This window comes from Monodon monoceros, unplaced genomic scaffold, assembly GCF_005190385.1.
Source record: "Monodon monoceros isolate NGI ecotype Baffin Bay Population unplaced genomic scaffold, NGI_Narwhal_1 Super_Scaffold_21, whole genome shotgun sequence".
Lineage (NCBI taxonomy): Eukaryota > Metazoa > Chordata > Mammalia > Artiodactyla > Monodontidae > Monodon > Monodon monoceros.
The window spans coordinates 146,357,759-146,372,088 of record NW_021703778.1 but is presented as its reverse complement, the minus strand read 5'-3'; the positions used below and the strand labels follow the sequence as shown (position 1 = coordinate 146,372,088).

General features: G+C 50.5%; 1 protein-coding gene across 2 annotated transcripts in view; it reads left to right on the top strand.

Annotated features, from left to right (window-relative positions):
• Positions 1 to 13,306, top strand: part of SYNDIG1L (synapse differentiation inducing 1 like) — a 17,305-nt gene extending 3,999 nt beyond the window's left edge. Inside the window, exons 2-5 of one of the 2 annotated variants that reach the window (XM_029238537.1) lie at positions 9,562 to 9,738; positions 9,936 to 10,435; positions 11,298 to 11,438; positions 11,576 to 13,306. In XM_029238537.1, the coding sequence (XP_029094370.1) occupies positions 10,016 to 10,435; positions 11,298 to 11,438; positions 11,576 to 11,734 (720 nt within the window). In that variant the 5' untranslated portion in view covers positions 9,562 to 9,738; positions 9,936 to 10,015 and the 3' untranslated portion in view covers positions 11,735 to 13,306. Of the gene's footprint in view, positions 1 to 8,971; positions 9,739 to 9,935; positions 10,436 to 11,297; positions 11,439 to 11,575 lie in introns of those variants that run through there. The other variant, XM_029238535.1, reaches the window with a different exon arrangement.
• The last annotated feature ends 1,024 nt before the right edge of the window (positions 13,307 to 14,330 follow it).

Here is a 14,330-nt window from a genome sequence, read left to right as displayed (position 1 = left end):
TGTGTGTGTGTGTGTGTGTGTGTGTGTGTGTGTGTGTGTGTGTGTGTTTCATTTTTCCAGCTTGGTACTTGATGACCCGTTTCAAACTAAATATGCTTTTTTTTTTTTTTTCAGCTCAGGGAACACGTTCTGCTTTTACTTCTTTATTTATTATTTTTCTCCTCCAGCGTCTCTGTTCTGTCTTTCTGACACTCCTGTTAGACGGATGTTCGATCTCCTGGGACTCTCTTCCATGTCTCTTAACTTGCATATCTTCCATCTTTTTGTCTTTTTGCTCTATGTCTTGGGAGATTTCATTAACTTTTTCTTTTACATTAAAAAGTTAGTCTTTAACTGTGACCATTCTATTATCCAGCTTCTCCACTGAATTTTTGAAAATTTAGACAATTATTTTCAATTTCAAAAATACTTTTTTGTTCTTTGCTCCTTTTTCATAGCAGACTGTTCTTCTTTTATGGATGCAACGTCCTCTTACATCTCTCTAAGGACATGAATTGAAAAAGATTTTTAATATCTTTTCTATAACTTGAATGATTTGGGAATCTTATTGGATCAATTTTCTATTTGTTTATTTAATCTTTCTCTTTTATTTTCATGTAGCTGTTTTCCATAATCCTCCGAAGTTGGGTAAGTTTGTTTCCCTAACAGGCCTCTCCTTTGAACAGGAATTGTTCTTACTTCCGGTGTTTGGGACTGTGAGTGTCTCTGTACTGATTTCTTCACCAGGGAATCTTATCTGTTCTTTATCTCCTAGAAATTCCTCTGTGCTTCTGATCCACTGATATCATTCTTTTCTGTTTTCCAGTTTTGTTGTGATTTTATTCTTTTGAAAATATATGTCCTGTCATTTTAATGGAAACTTACGAGGGAGAAGAGGTGGTCATTTGTGCTCAGGCTGCCTTCTTGAACCAACAGCTTCCCCCTAGATTTTTTGCCTAAGTTGGTGGCATCACCTTCTACTTAGTCAAAAAAAACCCCAGAACCTGGGAGTCATTCTTGCTCCTACCTCTCCCTTACTTATAGTTAGTCTCAAAGTCCTATTCATTTAGCCTCCTAACTACTCCTCAGGTATGACCCTTCATCTCCATCCATTTTGCTATAGATCAGGTTCAGATCCTCATCCTCTCCTGCCTGCATTTTTACAATATTCTCTTAACAGGACTTCCATTTTCACACTCTTCAAATCCTTTCTGCTGCCACCCAGAGTGCTCTGCCTAAAACATGGGTATGACCGTATCACTTCCTTGCTACAACCATCATTGGCTCCCCACTGCCCAAAGAAAAAAGCTTCTCTGCAAGGAATAGGAAGCCTTCCCACCTCTCTTGCTTGATTCCATCAATACCAAGCCACCTGGTTTCCCCTCTATAACACCACCCCATGCCTCTGTGCTGTTTCCTCTGCTGGAAATGCTCTTCTCTCATTGTCTCACCTAATGACTCATTTTTTTCTTCAAGACTCAGTTCACGTGTCACCTGCTGTGAAAGCCTTTTCCGAGTTCCCACCATCACCTCCACTCCCATCTCAAGACAGGAGTCCCGCATCAGGTCACACATAACACTCCATGGACTGCTAGCACAACTTACTCCATGGCATTGAAACTTTGTGTTTGCTAGTCTGTATTCTCCACTACTCCTCAAAACAGGTACCACTTCTGGTTTATTTTTGCATTCCAAGAACTGGTCTGAATTGCTTAAGAAATGTTTGTTGTGCAGAACTAAATGTGCCCCAGCCAGATGTGCTCCACCCATCCCAGTACTGGAAAGTACTTTCTTAAGGAGGAGACTCAGCACACCTAGCTCATTCATTCACTAATTCATTCACTCACTCATGAAATCAACTGTTTATGGAATGCCTACTATGTGCCGGGAAAGGGGCTGCAAATATGAGGGACAGACACACTCCCCACCCTCTTGAAGCTCACGAGCTCTGGTGAGGGAGAAAGACACTAATCAAGGAATCACACATATATAGAAACTGTGATAAGCTCTTGGAGAGGAAGAGCTGGAGCCTGGAGAGCAGATAACCAGGCAACCTAAATCTAGGCTGAGGATGGAGGGGTGACCTCCCTAAGGAGGTGACTTCTGAGCTGAGAGCTGAAGTATTCTGATGTGCACGGAGACAATGCTTCTGAGCAGTGCAGCTGTGAGGTAAAGGAGAGAGAGAGGACAGGAGCTGAAGGGGGGAAGTGGCACTGAGGACAGATGTTCCAGTTATCTATTCCTGCCTAACTACCCCAAAATTTAGTGGCTAAAACAATGGACATTTTATTATATCTCACAATGTTTAGGGTCAGAAATTCATGCAGGTTTGAGCTATGTGATTATACCACTCCATGTGGCATGGACAGAGGTCACCCTGTGGTATTCAGGACAGATGGGCTGGTTTGAAGAGTCCAAGATGGCTTCACTCATGTCTGGCATCTTGGGGATGGCCAGAAGGCTGGGCTCAGCAGGCTTCACCGACCAGAGCATTACACACACAGCCCCTCCAGCATGGCGGCCTCAGAGTAATCCACAGCAGCTCAGGGTCCCAAGAGTGTGTAGTCTAGCGAACAAGGTGAAGGCTGCATGGCCTTTTATAACCTGGCCTCTGAAGTCTCATAGCATCACTTTTGCTGGGCTCTGTGGTGGAAGCAGTCACAAGCCCACTCAGATTAGACAGGAGGGACATAGACCCCTGCCTCTCGATGGGAGGAAAGGATTGGTAGTCGGGTTTTACAGTTGTCACTTTTTTAAGCCAGGGGAACAACAATATGTTTAAGTGCCAACAGGAAGGATCAGGAGTTTGGAGCCTTTGAAGACAGAGGAGAGAGAAAGGATAATCCATTGCGTAAGCTTCCTGAGGAGGCAGCTCAAGCAAAGAAAGCTGAATTCCCCATTTTCCCTCAACTCTGCTGCCTTCCAACCTAACCCCGACCCCCGACTCGTGCTCTCTTTACCGTGAGATGCAACAAGCTGCAACCAAGACTCCAAAGCTGGCTTGGGGGCTCTCTTGCTTACAGGCCAGAAATCATCAAATCCAGCCCTAAGCCACCTACAAACAGCCACCAAAGTCACAGCACTTCGCAGTTTACAGGACAGTTTACATAGTATCTGCCTGGAAGATAGTCTAGCACCTATTCTTAAAGACAGCACCTCTTCCCTGGATTGTAATCATTTCTATTTAATCTTCTGCCCTGCTAGGAAGTTCTGGCTTTCATCTTACAGCTTAGAAGCAATCTCTCTCGCTGCACTGAGAGACAGTGGTCAGAGGTTGAGCTCCCTCACAAAAACTCTGTATTTATTTGAATCCAGACCTTAAAGTTATCTAGGCAGCCATCTCTGGGCTGCTAAATCACCACAAATCTCTTAATCTTTTCTTAAAGCTCCCATTTCCCATTCCCTTCACTAAGGCCCTGGTTTTAACCCATTCAAGACCAAGTCTTCACCATTCTCACACCCACACCATGTATCACAACCCTCTACACACGGGTAGGCTCGGAAATGTGTACTAAATGAAAGGCCAGGATTTGGACTCAGGTAAACCTAGGTTCAAATCCAGGGTCTGTCACTGTTTAATCTTGGGCAAGTTATTTAACTTTTCTGAGCCTCAGTTTCCTCATCTGAAAAATGAGAAATAATAATAGCCAATTTCATGAATTGTACAGTTTTGAGATAAAGTGTGTGAAACACAGGGCTCGTGTGAGGACGCAGTAAATAGTAGCTGTTATAATCTTACAGGCTTCTCGTGAGGACTGTCCCCATCCTCCTGGTCCCACATCACACTGTCCCTGTGGTCTCTCTCTTTTATTTATTTATTTATTTATTTATGGTCGTGTTGGTTCTTTGTTGCTGCTCGAGGGCTTTCTCTAGTTGTGGTGAGCGGGGGCTACTCTTTGTTACAGTGCACTGGCTTCTCATTGCGGTGGCTTCTCTTGTTGTGGAGCATGGGCTCTAGGCGCGCGGGCTTCAGTAATTGTGGCTTGCGGGCTCTAGAGCACAGGCTCAGTAGTTGTGGCACACGGGCTTAGTTGCTCCGCAGCATGTGGGATCTTCCCGGACCAGGGCTCGAACCCATGTCCTCTGCACTGGCAGGCGGATTCTTAACCACTGCTCCTGTGGTGTCTTTTTAACAGTATTCATGGTGCCTCTTCCCAGAGCCCACCAGGCAGTGCATGAAAAACACTTCCTCTAAGCCGGACGTCCACAGCTAATCCTGAACTTGACGCTGTTCAGGCCAGCATGAGCTCTGATCAGACAGGCCTGGGTCAAATGGGGCTCTGTCACTCTCCAGCTGTGTGTTCTCAGAAAGCCTATTTAACCTCTCTGAGTCGCATCCTCCCCACCCATGTGAAAGGGGATGGATTCAATGAGATACTGCATTGGAAGTACTTGGCACGGTGTTCAAACACAGCAAGCACTCAACAGACGGTAGCTGACATGTGATGACACCAGAGCACAGTCGCTCTTGAGTCAGACTTCCAGGTCCATGCCCAGCTCACCACTCATCAGCTGTGTGCCTGTGGGCATTTATAACTTTCTTATGCCTCAATGTCTTTATCTGTAAAATGGAGATAATGATTCATAGAGTTACTGTAAGGATTAAATGAGATAATACATCACATTTGGAACAGTGCCTGGAACACAGTAAGAATTTAGTAAGTGTTGAGGTGTTATTATTTCATCCTTTAAATTTGAATTATTTTTCTATTTCTATATTTAGGGTACATTGATTATTAGTAGCATGTAGTTTGCATTGTGTTGTTTTAAAAATTTAGTCTTTGTCTTTTTAAAAAAATCAGCTTTGAGGTATAATATACATACAATAATAGTCACTCATTTCAGGTGTACAATTCAGTGAGTTCTGTGAAATACCTGCAGTCATGTAACCACTACCATGTTTCTCTCTTCTGTGGAATCTTGGCACCTTGACCCCTCAAGTTCTTGCTCCCTCGGTGATTCTTCAATGCCTTCATATTTCCCCCTAGCTTTTCTAGCTGTCATTGGCTGGTTTGGTGTGACACAAGTTAGTCTGCAACTGCTGGAAAGGAAGCCCTCTGTCCTATTGTTATTCTCCCACTAGAATTATAGAGTCAAAATGAGCGTTTAGAACAGTTCAGTTCCTGGCACGTTGCAAAAAGCTCAATAAGTAAGTTCTTCTTCTCCCAGTAGAATCCCAGGGTCATGTTGAGCTGAGCTGTTAAAAATCAACCCCTTCCACTCCTTCTACCCTTTCCATACATTTTATAGATAAACTAATGTCACACTGTATGACTGGACTCCAGTGCAATCAGACTCCCGTGGGAGGCTGTATTTGGACTCCAGTGGATTCCTGGATGGTTTCCTGTCCCTAGTCTGGGAGGTGTCATTGTGCTCTCCTTCCCCAAATCAGGGCATGGAAAACCTTAGGGCCCAGTTCACTTCTCAGCTCAAAAGGAAACAAGCCAGGGACTGTGGCTTCACAGACGCACCTCTCTCCCTCTCTTCTTGCGGGGCCCAGACCTCCAGCCATGACCACACGTTTGGAGCAATCTTCTTTCATTCAGAATCCCAGACATCTCATGTTTTCCTCCGGAGCTGAGTGCACACGTGTGCATGCACATGTGCACACACATACACACACACACACACAGAGGAACATGTTCACCAGCAAGTGTGCATGTACACAGTACCATACACAGTTTGGAAGGACGCACAGTCCAGGTGAGACCAGGCAGCAGAGGTGGAGATGAAAATTGCTCTGCATTGAATGCTGGTCCCTTATTCCAGGGAACAGAGAGAGAGAGGCAGCCCTAAGCAACAGGCCAAAGGTCAGGCCAGGCCAAGGGCAGAGAAGGCTGGGCCTGGAGCCCAGCCACCACCCCTGCTGGCCAGGACTCGGTGCTGGGTCCCCAGGGTCAGCTCAGTGAACTCCTGTGTGGCCCTAGCAGGTTATGGAAAGAACATGACCTGTTAGAGAACCGTGACCCATGGCTTGGCTGTGAGCGGGTACTGCAGCCCCTGACTTGGTGGAGGTGTGGGTGTGAGTATGCACTTGCGTGCGTGCATGTGTGCGCGTGTGTGTGTGACGTGCCTCTCTGTGCATACTGGGGGGAGCGGGGGGCAGGTTTTCATGCTGTGCTCAGCCTCCAAACTCAGAAGGAATGCCCCAGCCTGGGGAGGTTTTAAACTGATTTTAGATAATTTGGCTCAGTAAAATCCATTAATTTTTGCCTGGTTTAGAAGTAGTGCGTGCTCATCGTAAAAAAATGAATGTGGAAAACAGAAAAAACATGGTGTCAAAAGAAAAAAAAAAAGAAAAGCACCTGTGCTCCCACCCCTAGAGATAATCACCGTTGACATTTTGGCAGAGTTGCGATTCCGTGCACATGCGGTGTTCTTTTCTCCCTTCTCGCTGGATCTGCAGAGAGCACTTTCTCACGTTATTCCTCTTTGCAAACCTGTTTGAAGGCCTTGTACTGTTGTGTTGTTGCACCATAATTTACTTAACTTGTCCCCAAATGTTAGACGTTCAGGTGGCTTCCAGTTTGTCCCTACTGTGGAAAACCCGGGGTGAATGCACGCTTCATGTTTGTGCGTGAAGTGCTGAGAAGTTCTGCCTAAAGGCGCCATCAGAGTATGTGTGTGTTGGGGGGTTGATCCAGGTGAGGCTATGTGGCTTGGGTTTCCGAGGCTCAGCTGGGTGTACTTTGGCCAAGAGAGGGTGGCTGGTAGGAACAGGGGGGTGAGCTGGGACACAGCCACTCCTGCCTGCCCTGGACAAGCACCCCGCAAATGCCCCTATGGTCTTCAGAGCTCCAGGGCCTGATTCCTGGACACAAGTATCCCTCCTTTGCTTCTGGGGGATTAGAGCTTGGCCTCTTGGTGAGGCAGAGCATGGGGCAGGGGTGAATATGATGCATTAATCTGTTCCGAGGGCCCTAGGGTTGGTCTCCCCAGCCCTACTCCCTCAGAAAGGCCCACATGGATGGAAGCGCAGAGGGTGGGCGAGGTGAGCAGGGGCAGGGCCGGGACGGGGGCAGCCCAGGGGGAGTGGGAAGCTGGGCAATAACTGCTTGGCTCCACGGCCCATTTGGCAAATAGACGTGTTGCCTTTCCTTTGCCTCCCTCGACCTGCTGGAGGGGCCATAGTGGGGAAGGTGAAAACTGCACTCACTGGGGGCTGAGTGTGCTCACCTCTTCCTGACTATTGAAGAAGATAGGGAGTGGGGGGATTTCACTTCTGAGGGACTCCTTGAGGCTATGGGATCACGGTATATTAGTGCCACTATCACATCAATGGCTGTTTAATCCAACCCCTCTTGTTACAGATGGAGAAAATGACTGTAACTGTGCCAGGTCAAAAAGCTAACGGGGGCGGAGCAGGAATGGAAACTCAGCATACCTAACTGAGTACATGTGCCTATGGTCACATGTCCTTTGGCTCCACATATGTGGGTCACATCTGCTGGTGGAGGCGGGCTGTGACAGGGGCTCCGAAGCTGCCCTTGGGGGTTAGAGAGACTAGACCTGCTGGGAATATGCCCCAAGGAGCCCAGGCGTAAGCGTGGCCCTGTGAGGCCTCTGCCTTAGGTGCCCAGCTCCCCCACCAGCAGGAAGGAGCCCTTCCACGTCACTACAGTCCAAGGGCTCCCTCCTTGCATGTTTGCTCTCTGGAGAGGAAGGAGAGAGAAGTAGTGAGGCCCCTGCATTTGTGAGCAGCCCCGAAAGTAGTGACCTAAGCTTCCCCACTTCCCCAGTCCCTGTATGTGGAGAAACTTCTGCCACAGCTGGTTAATGCACCCACAGGCCCTCCAGGCACGTAGCAGTCCAGTGTCTCCAGCACCATTTGTGCCCTCCCTGGGTGAAGAGCTGGACACCTGGACCACATGCTCTTCTTTGCGCCCCTCCAGGATTCTCTGTTAGACATTCTTGGAACCCCAGCTCCAAGGCCTCACTTCTCAGGCTCTCAGAGCCTCTGAGCCAGGGGCAGTCTCTCCTTGACCCTTTGCCCCGAGGCAGGCAACAGCCCACCCTCTGCCCTCATAGCAACCCAGCCAGGAGAGCCTGGCCTCCCTCGGACACTCCCTCACTGCCCTCCCCCAATCTCTCCTGGCCTTCTTCCTCCCCTCGCTCTGTCCCATTCCCTGGGCATTATATCTGGGGCCATGCTCTGTCTTTAATGCTCCCCAAGAACCAGCTTTCTAGAATCCAGCCACTTCTCTTGGGGCAGAAGAAATGGCCTTTGCAAGGCTTTGGCTGTGAATTCTTGGTAGGGAATAGGACTGGGGAAGATAAACCCAGTCCGGAGGGCAAAAATATCTCACCCTTTACCATTAGCAGAGCACCAGCTAGAAGGCCAAAAAAGGCCCTGGCCAGAGATGGGGGTGAAGACAAGTTCTAAAGCCCAGAAATGAGCATAGCAGCCCCTCCCACTTATAATATACAACATACTTGCATATCGGCCATCTCTTTGGATCCTCAAAACAACCTCGTGTGGTGGGCAGGGATTATCACCTGCACTGTACAGGTGAGGAAACTCAGAAGGGCATGAAAATTTGCCCAAAGTGTCAGGGCCAGGACTGAGTCTCCAACCTCCAGTTTATAAATCCAGGGCAAGACATGACCCTGGCCCCCACCAGCTTCATGATGTGCCTGGGAGGGAGACAGCAAGCCTCCTGAGGCCACCTGGCGTGCCCCTTCTCTCTCTCCAGACCCCACTTCTACCTGCCACACCCCAGAGTGTGTATGGATTTGCTGTAGACACACTCAAAAGTTACCTTTTTCTCCTTCAGCCAGTCCTGAGCACCCACTATGCGCCCTTCCCAAATGCACAGTAGGTGCTCAGGGCTGACTGAAAGAGGAAGAGGCAGCCCCTGAGGGTGTCTACATTTCCAACTGGGATGTGCAAGTCCATACCTTAGCACCCAGGAAGCCCTGCCCCAGATCCCACAATTTGCCTTATAAGGGAGGTTAGCCTAAGGCGCATCCCCCTAAGACCATACCTGGGGAGAAGCATCCTTCCTCAGGAAGAACTGACCTCTGTGAGCACATGGCATGTAGCGAGCTCTGAGCTAACGGTGGTCACACCAACCCTAGAACAAATCCTCTGGCAACCCAACATCCCACCTGCCACCAAGTCCTGTCAGTATCTCCCAAGGCCGGCCCCCTTTTCTCCATTTCCTCACCGTTGAGTCCCAGTTGTCCTCAACTTACCTGAAGCCATGGCAAAGCCTCCTACTGGTAGCACAGTCAGTCCAAGCCGCCCCCCACACACAGCCACAAGGAAGGCTTCAGGACCCAAATCTCATCCTATCACCCCTGCCAAGATCCCTGAAGGCCCCTTAGACCTAAACGGGGTTGCACGGTCTGGGCCTGCACTCCATCTCACACCTTTCTCTGTACCCTGAGCCACACCAGCCTTCTCTCAGCTCCCTTGCCTACCATCCTTTATTCGGCCTCTCCGTGAAACGTGTCCCCCCTCCCCTCACCTTGTCAGCTCATCTTCTTCCTTCAGATCTCAGTTCAAAAGCCTCCCCTGCGCCTCTGTGTCAGTTCTATCCATCGTACATTCTCACACCCTCTGCTGTACTTCTCCTTCAGGGCAGGCGTTTTCTCCACCAGTTGTAAGCTCTGGAAGACAAAGTGTGCATCTTTCTTCCTCTCCCCGCTTCCCGTCCTTCTCACCATCGCATCCCCAGCATCTGTCCAGTGCCTGGCCATCACTGATGCTCAGTAACTATGTGTTGAATGGATAGATGAATGAACCAACTCTATGAGGTAAGTACTGCCGCTATCCCTAATCTGCAGACAAAGAAACGGAGATTCTGAGGAGTTGAGTGGCCAACTCAAGGTCCTGCGGCTGGCCAGTGGTACAGGCAGGGTCTAGAGCAAGTCAGACTGCAGAGTCTGTGCTCTTCACCACTTCCGGTCCTGCACCCAGAATGCCGGCCTCAGTGTCTGTCTTGCTCTCCCAGCAGGCTCTCTGAGGACTGCTCAGCTGGCCACCAAGTCCTGGGGCTCTGGGGCTCTCCTCCCCAGAGCTGCCCCCAGAACCATGGAGAGTCTGAGTGAGCTACAGAACCCACTGCTGCCTCAGAACCCCGCACACCTCCATGGCCCCTACCCCTACCCCGAGGCTTCTCCCGCCTGGCCGTGCCGGGAGAAGATCTACTCCTACCTCCTGGGTGGCGCTGGGCCTGCTCACGCCCACCAGCTCCTGGACCCAGGATCCCTGCAGCTGGCCGTGGAGGCCTGGTACAGGCCCAACTGCCTCCTGGGGAGGGACAAGCTCAAGGAGCCCAGGGCAGACAGCTGCGAAACCAGCTTCACAGAGAGCAGGGAGCCCTCCGCTGGGCCTACGGAGCGGTCCACAGAACCTGGCCAAGCGGAAGAGGATGTCACCATCCAGACTGTGTCCTACGGGGTTCAAGAGGAGCTCCAAGGCCAAGAGGACGACCAGAAGGAGGAGGAGGAGGTGAGTATGTGTGTTTAAAATGCAGATTCTTGGGCTCACCTCCAGGTGCTGAGATTCTGTAGGCCTGGCTTGGGGTCCAGGAATCTGTATGTTACCAAAAAAAAGGCACTTCTGACACGGGTGCTATCTACACTTTGAGAAACACTAGCTTGGGCTATTTAATTTTTTTAAGATTAACTGCATTAGGGTATCTTTTTTATTGAAGTATAGTTGATTTACAATATTATGTAAGTAGGTGTACAACATAGCGATTCACAATTTTTAAGGGTCATGAATATTTAATTTTTTAATAGCACTTTTTGTTCTTGTTTTTTTTCTAGCTCAATCGAGAGATAATTTGTATATAACATTGTTTAAGTTTAAGGTGTATAATGCCATGATTTGATTCATGCACGTATTACAAAATGTTTACCACAATAAGGTTAGTTAACACATCCTTCACCTCACATAATTACATTTTGCTGTTGTTGTTATAGTCCTCTTTAAGCAACATACGTCAGTTTTGCTCCACGTAATCTAATATTTTCTACAAGGTGATTTTTAAGGGTTACATGGTATCCCGTTGTAGGTTCTTGCATCAGTTATTAACCCAATCTCCTGGTCATTGGGTGTTGAGATTGTTTCTAATCTTTCACAATTACTACCCTATGATGAACATTCCGGTACGTGTATATTTGTATTCTTTCCTAGTGATAAATTCCTAAGGGTGGAATCACTGGGCCATTCACTGTCAAAGCTTTTGGTGGAGAGTACCGAGCCCAACCCACACTCCCACTAACAACAGATGGTCTTCCCGTTGCCCCACATCACTGCCAATGGGTGATCCTGGGCCAGGTCACAAGAGCCCACTCATGTTTTGCAGAGTGATGCAACCTCGACAGAGAGTGAAAGCGAAGACAACTTCCTTACGCTGCCTCCCAGGGACCACCTGGGTCTCACGATCTTCTCCATGCTCTGCTGCTTCTGGCCACTGGGCATAGCTGCCTTCTACTTCTCCCAGGGGGTAAGAGCCCGTGGGGCCCAGGGCTTCTGCTCTGGCCACCCCGCTCCTCTGGGGGGCCTGGGGTCAGGGCCTGGCGGGCTGGGGCTGTTTGCTGGGCGTGGGGATGCTCCCTTTCATCAGCGCCTCTCTCTCCCTAGACCAGCAAGGCCATCTCCAAGGGGGACTTCCGCCTGGCCAGCACCACCTCCCGCCGGGCCCTATTCCTGGCCACACTCTCCATCGCCATTGGGGCTGGTCTCTATGTGGCCGTGGTGGTAGCCCTGGCAGCTTACATGTCCCAGAATGGCCACAGCTAGTGGCCAAGAAGTCCTGGCGTCCTGACTCCCCTGATCGACCTGAGGAGGCAGGGGGGCTTGGGGTAGCAGACTCTCTGGGAAGTCCTGGCCCCTGAAGACAGCTCATGAGCGTGGCTTATTGGGAGGAGGCCTCCCAGGCTGCAGCCTGAGGGGTGCAACCTTCACTTCTTCCTGCCTATTGCAAGCAGCCTAAAGCAGGGCTGGGAGCATCACTCTCCAGCCCAGGCTATGTTGGGAAGCAGCAGAGGGTAGGGCTGCCCACCTGGCCATCCAGGCAGGACCTCCCTCTAGCTGGGAGTTCTCCCCATTCTGCTTATTTCCTAAAGGGTCTCCTGCCCTGCAAGCACCCCACTACCCGACTCCGTTAACCTCTCCACCGAGAAAGAACAGATTACAGGGAGGGAAAGGGATGCCTGGGGAGAAGAGGAGCTGACCCAGTCCTTGCAGCCCACAGGCATCTCCACCTGGGACACCCTGACTTTCCCCAACTCCACTCTCTGCCTCATGATGCCCAGACCTCAGCCAGCCAAGAGGGAAGTACATAGAGACATAGGGACCCCTTGGTCTTTCGGGTTCTGGAGGGTGCTTACCTCTCCTGTGTGCTTGTAAGACAGTGTAGATTCTAGGCAGAGAAGGGACATCTCGGGTGTAAAAACTCTGTGCTGAGGGCAGGTTCTTGGAGCGTCTCTGTGCAGGAACGAAAGGCAGATGAGATGACACAAAGCCTGGAGGGCCCTGGAATAGTGTTGCCCCTGTTCCCCCAACATCCTTTTCTAAGCTCCTCCCGGGGGGCTCTGAGCTGGCACCATCCCAGGTAGACAGAGAGAGAGTGCCATCAGCCCAGCAGCCACTGAGCACAGGACCCTAGATCCAGCCCTGTGGGAAAATAGCGAGGAGACCCTGAGTAGTGAGTGAGATGAGAGGAGGGACACAGGCCTGGCATGGCAGCTGAGCAGCCCAGGAAGGCTTCCTAGAGGAGGCGAGCAAGGTCTAGATAGATGAAGAGAATGTATCTAAGGGATACTAAGGGATGACCCTTAGTATTCATGGGCAGGGATGTGGCAGGAGCCTCCCAAGGGGGGTTCAAAGCTGTTTGGATTATGCCTAGAACATCCAGGCTGGAGCCAAACTGAGGGCTCCACCAACTCAAGGAAGAGGAAGGTCAGGCCTGTGTCTCAAAGGCCAGTAATGTTTTCCCACCTCTGAATGCTGGACCCCTGGTCAGCCTTGGAGCTTCTTCACTGGCACCCCGGCTCAGAGCTGCTCTTAACGCCCTCAACCTCTAGGAATCCTCCAGAATTCTAGAGACATCCAGACAGGCAGGAGGAGCACATTGTGAGGACAGGCCTTTCAGAGTTCAAGCTATGGACCTCATTGTACACAATCTGTGGACCTGGTCATTCCTGTCCCCCATCCAGAGCTCGGGGCTATGAATCCACCAACTTGTCCCACCATCTCCCGTAATCCCAGGCGTTACCCAGCCCTCCGTTCCCTGCATCCCCTGAAGTCTCACAGGCCCAGGATCAGCAGTTTTAATGTCCCATTATTGTATATAATTATCCTTGTAATAAACATTTCTGTAACACCTGGTGCCCTCTGGGCCTCTTACTGTCCTCGCCTGCCTCCACCTTGGCCTGCATCCATTTCTTCCCCAAGACTGACCTCCATCCCCAAGCCTACTGCTCCTGGTCCCTAGCAGCATGTTCTTGAGAGCACATGCCCACATCTGGGCCTTAGGAGAAGGGGGAGGCACTCTGGCTTGGAGGACTTCTCTGCTCAGAGTAGCCTGGATGCAGGGTGATGGCGTGCATTTGGCTCTGCGAGATAAGGCAAGGTCCATGCTGAAGAAAAATCCCTTCTAGACTCGAAGGCCTTGGAGATCAGGTGGAAGGGATGCGAGCCAGGGTGACTGAGGCTCCACTGAGCTGCCTGGAGCTATCAAGGGTGGACACAAGGTACGGGGTCACCAAGGAGCCCCATTCTGCCAATGCCCTCTCTAGAGTCCCTCATACCTCCCTTATGGGGGTTGTTCACGGGTGGTATGGGGAGGAAACCATCTCTGTCTGCCTCAGACCACAGCCTCGGCACCAAATGCTCTCGGTCCCAGGCCCCCAGGAACCTGCCTGGACTGAGGGCGCTGGCACACTCGCACCCACATGTGCCTACTTGCAAGACACAGCTATGGACACACATGTTGCACAGGCTGGGTACCCCTGAGACAGAGATTAGCGCATGATGTATGAGCATTAGGAGATGCTCTTGGGATAACATTTGAGGAAGGCTGATCTGAACGGCGGGGAGGCCAGGCTGCGATGCTGGGCCAACCCAAGGTGGGGTCTGGATCCAGGATGCCCTTCAGAGTTGACCCAAGGTAGGACGAAGGGCCAGGCCTTTATATCTGCTTATCAATCAGTCATTGGATGTGGGCCACCCAGAAAAGGGCTGTGACTCTCAGGCGAGGCGGATGTCTTCAGCTGGAGCTGCTCCCTAAGCGGGGTGTGCCCTGAAGGCTGATTGCCGACAGCACCTGCAGCAGCTGGAGGACTAAGCCCATCATTCCTGCGGGGTCCCGAGCAGCACATCACCGCGCCCGCCG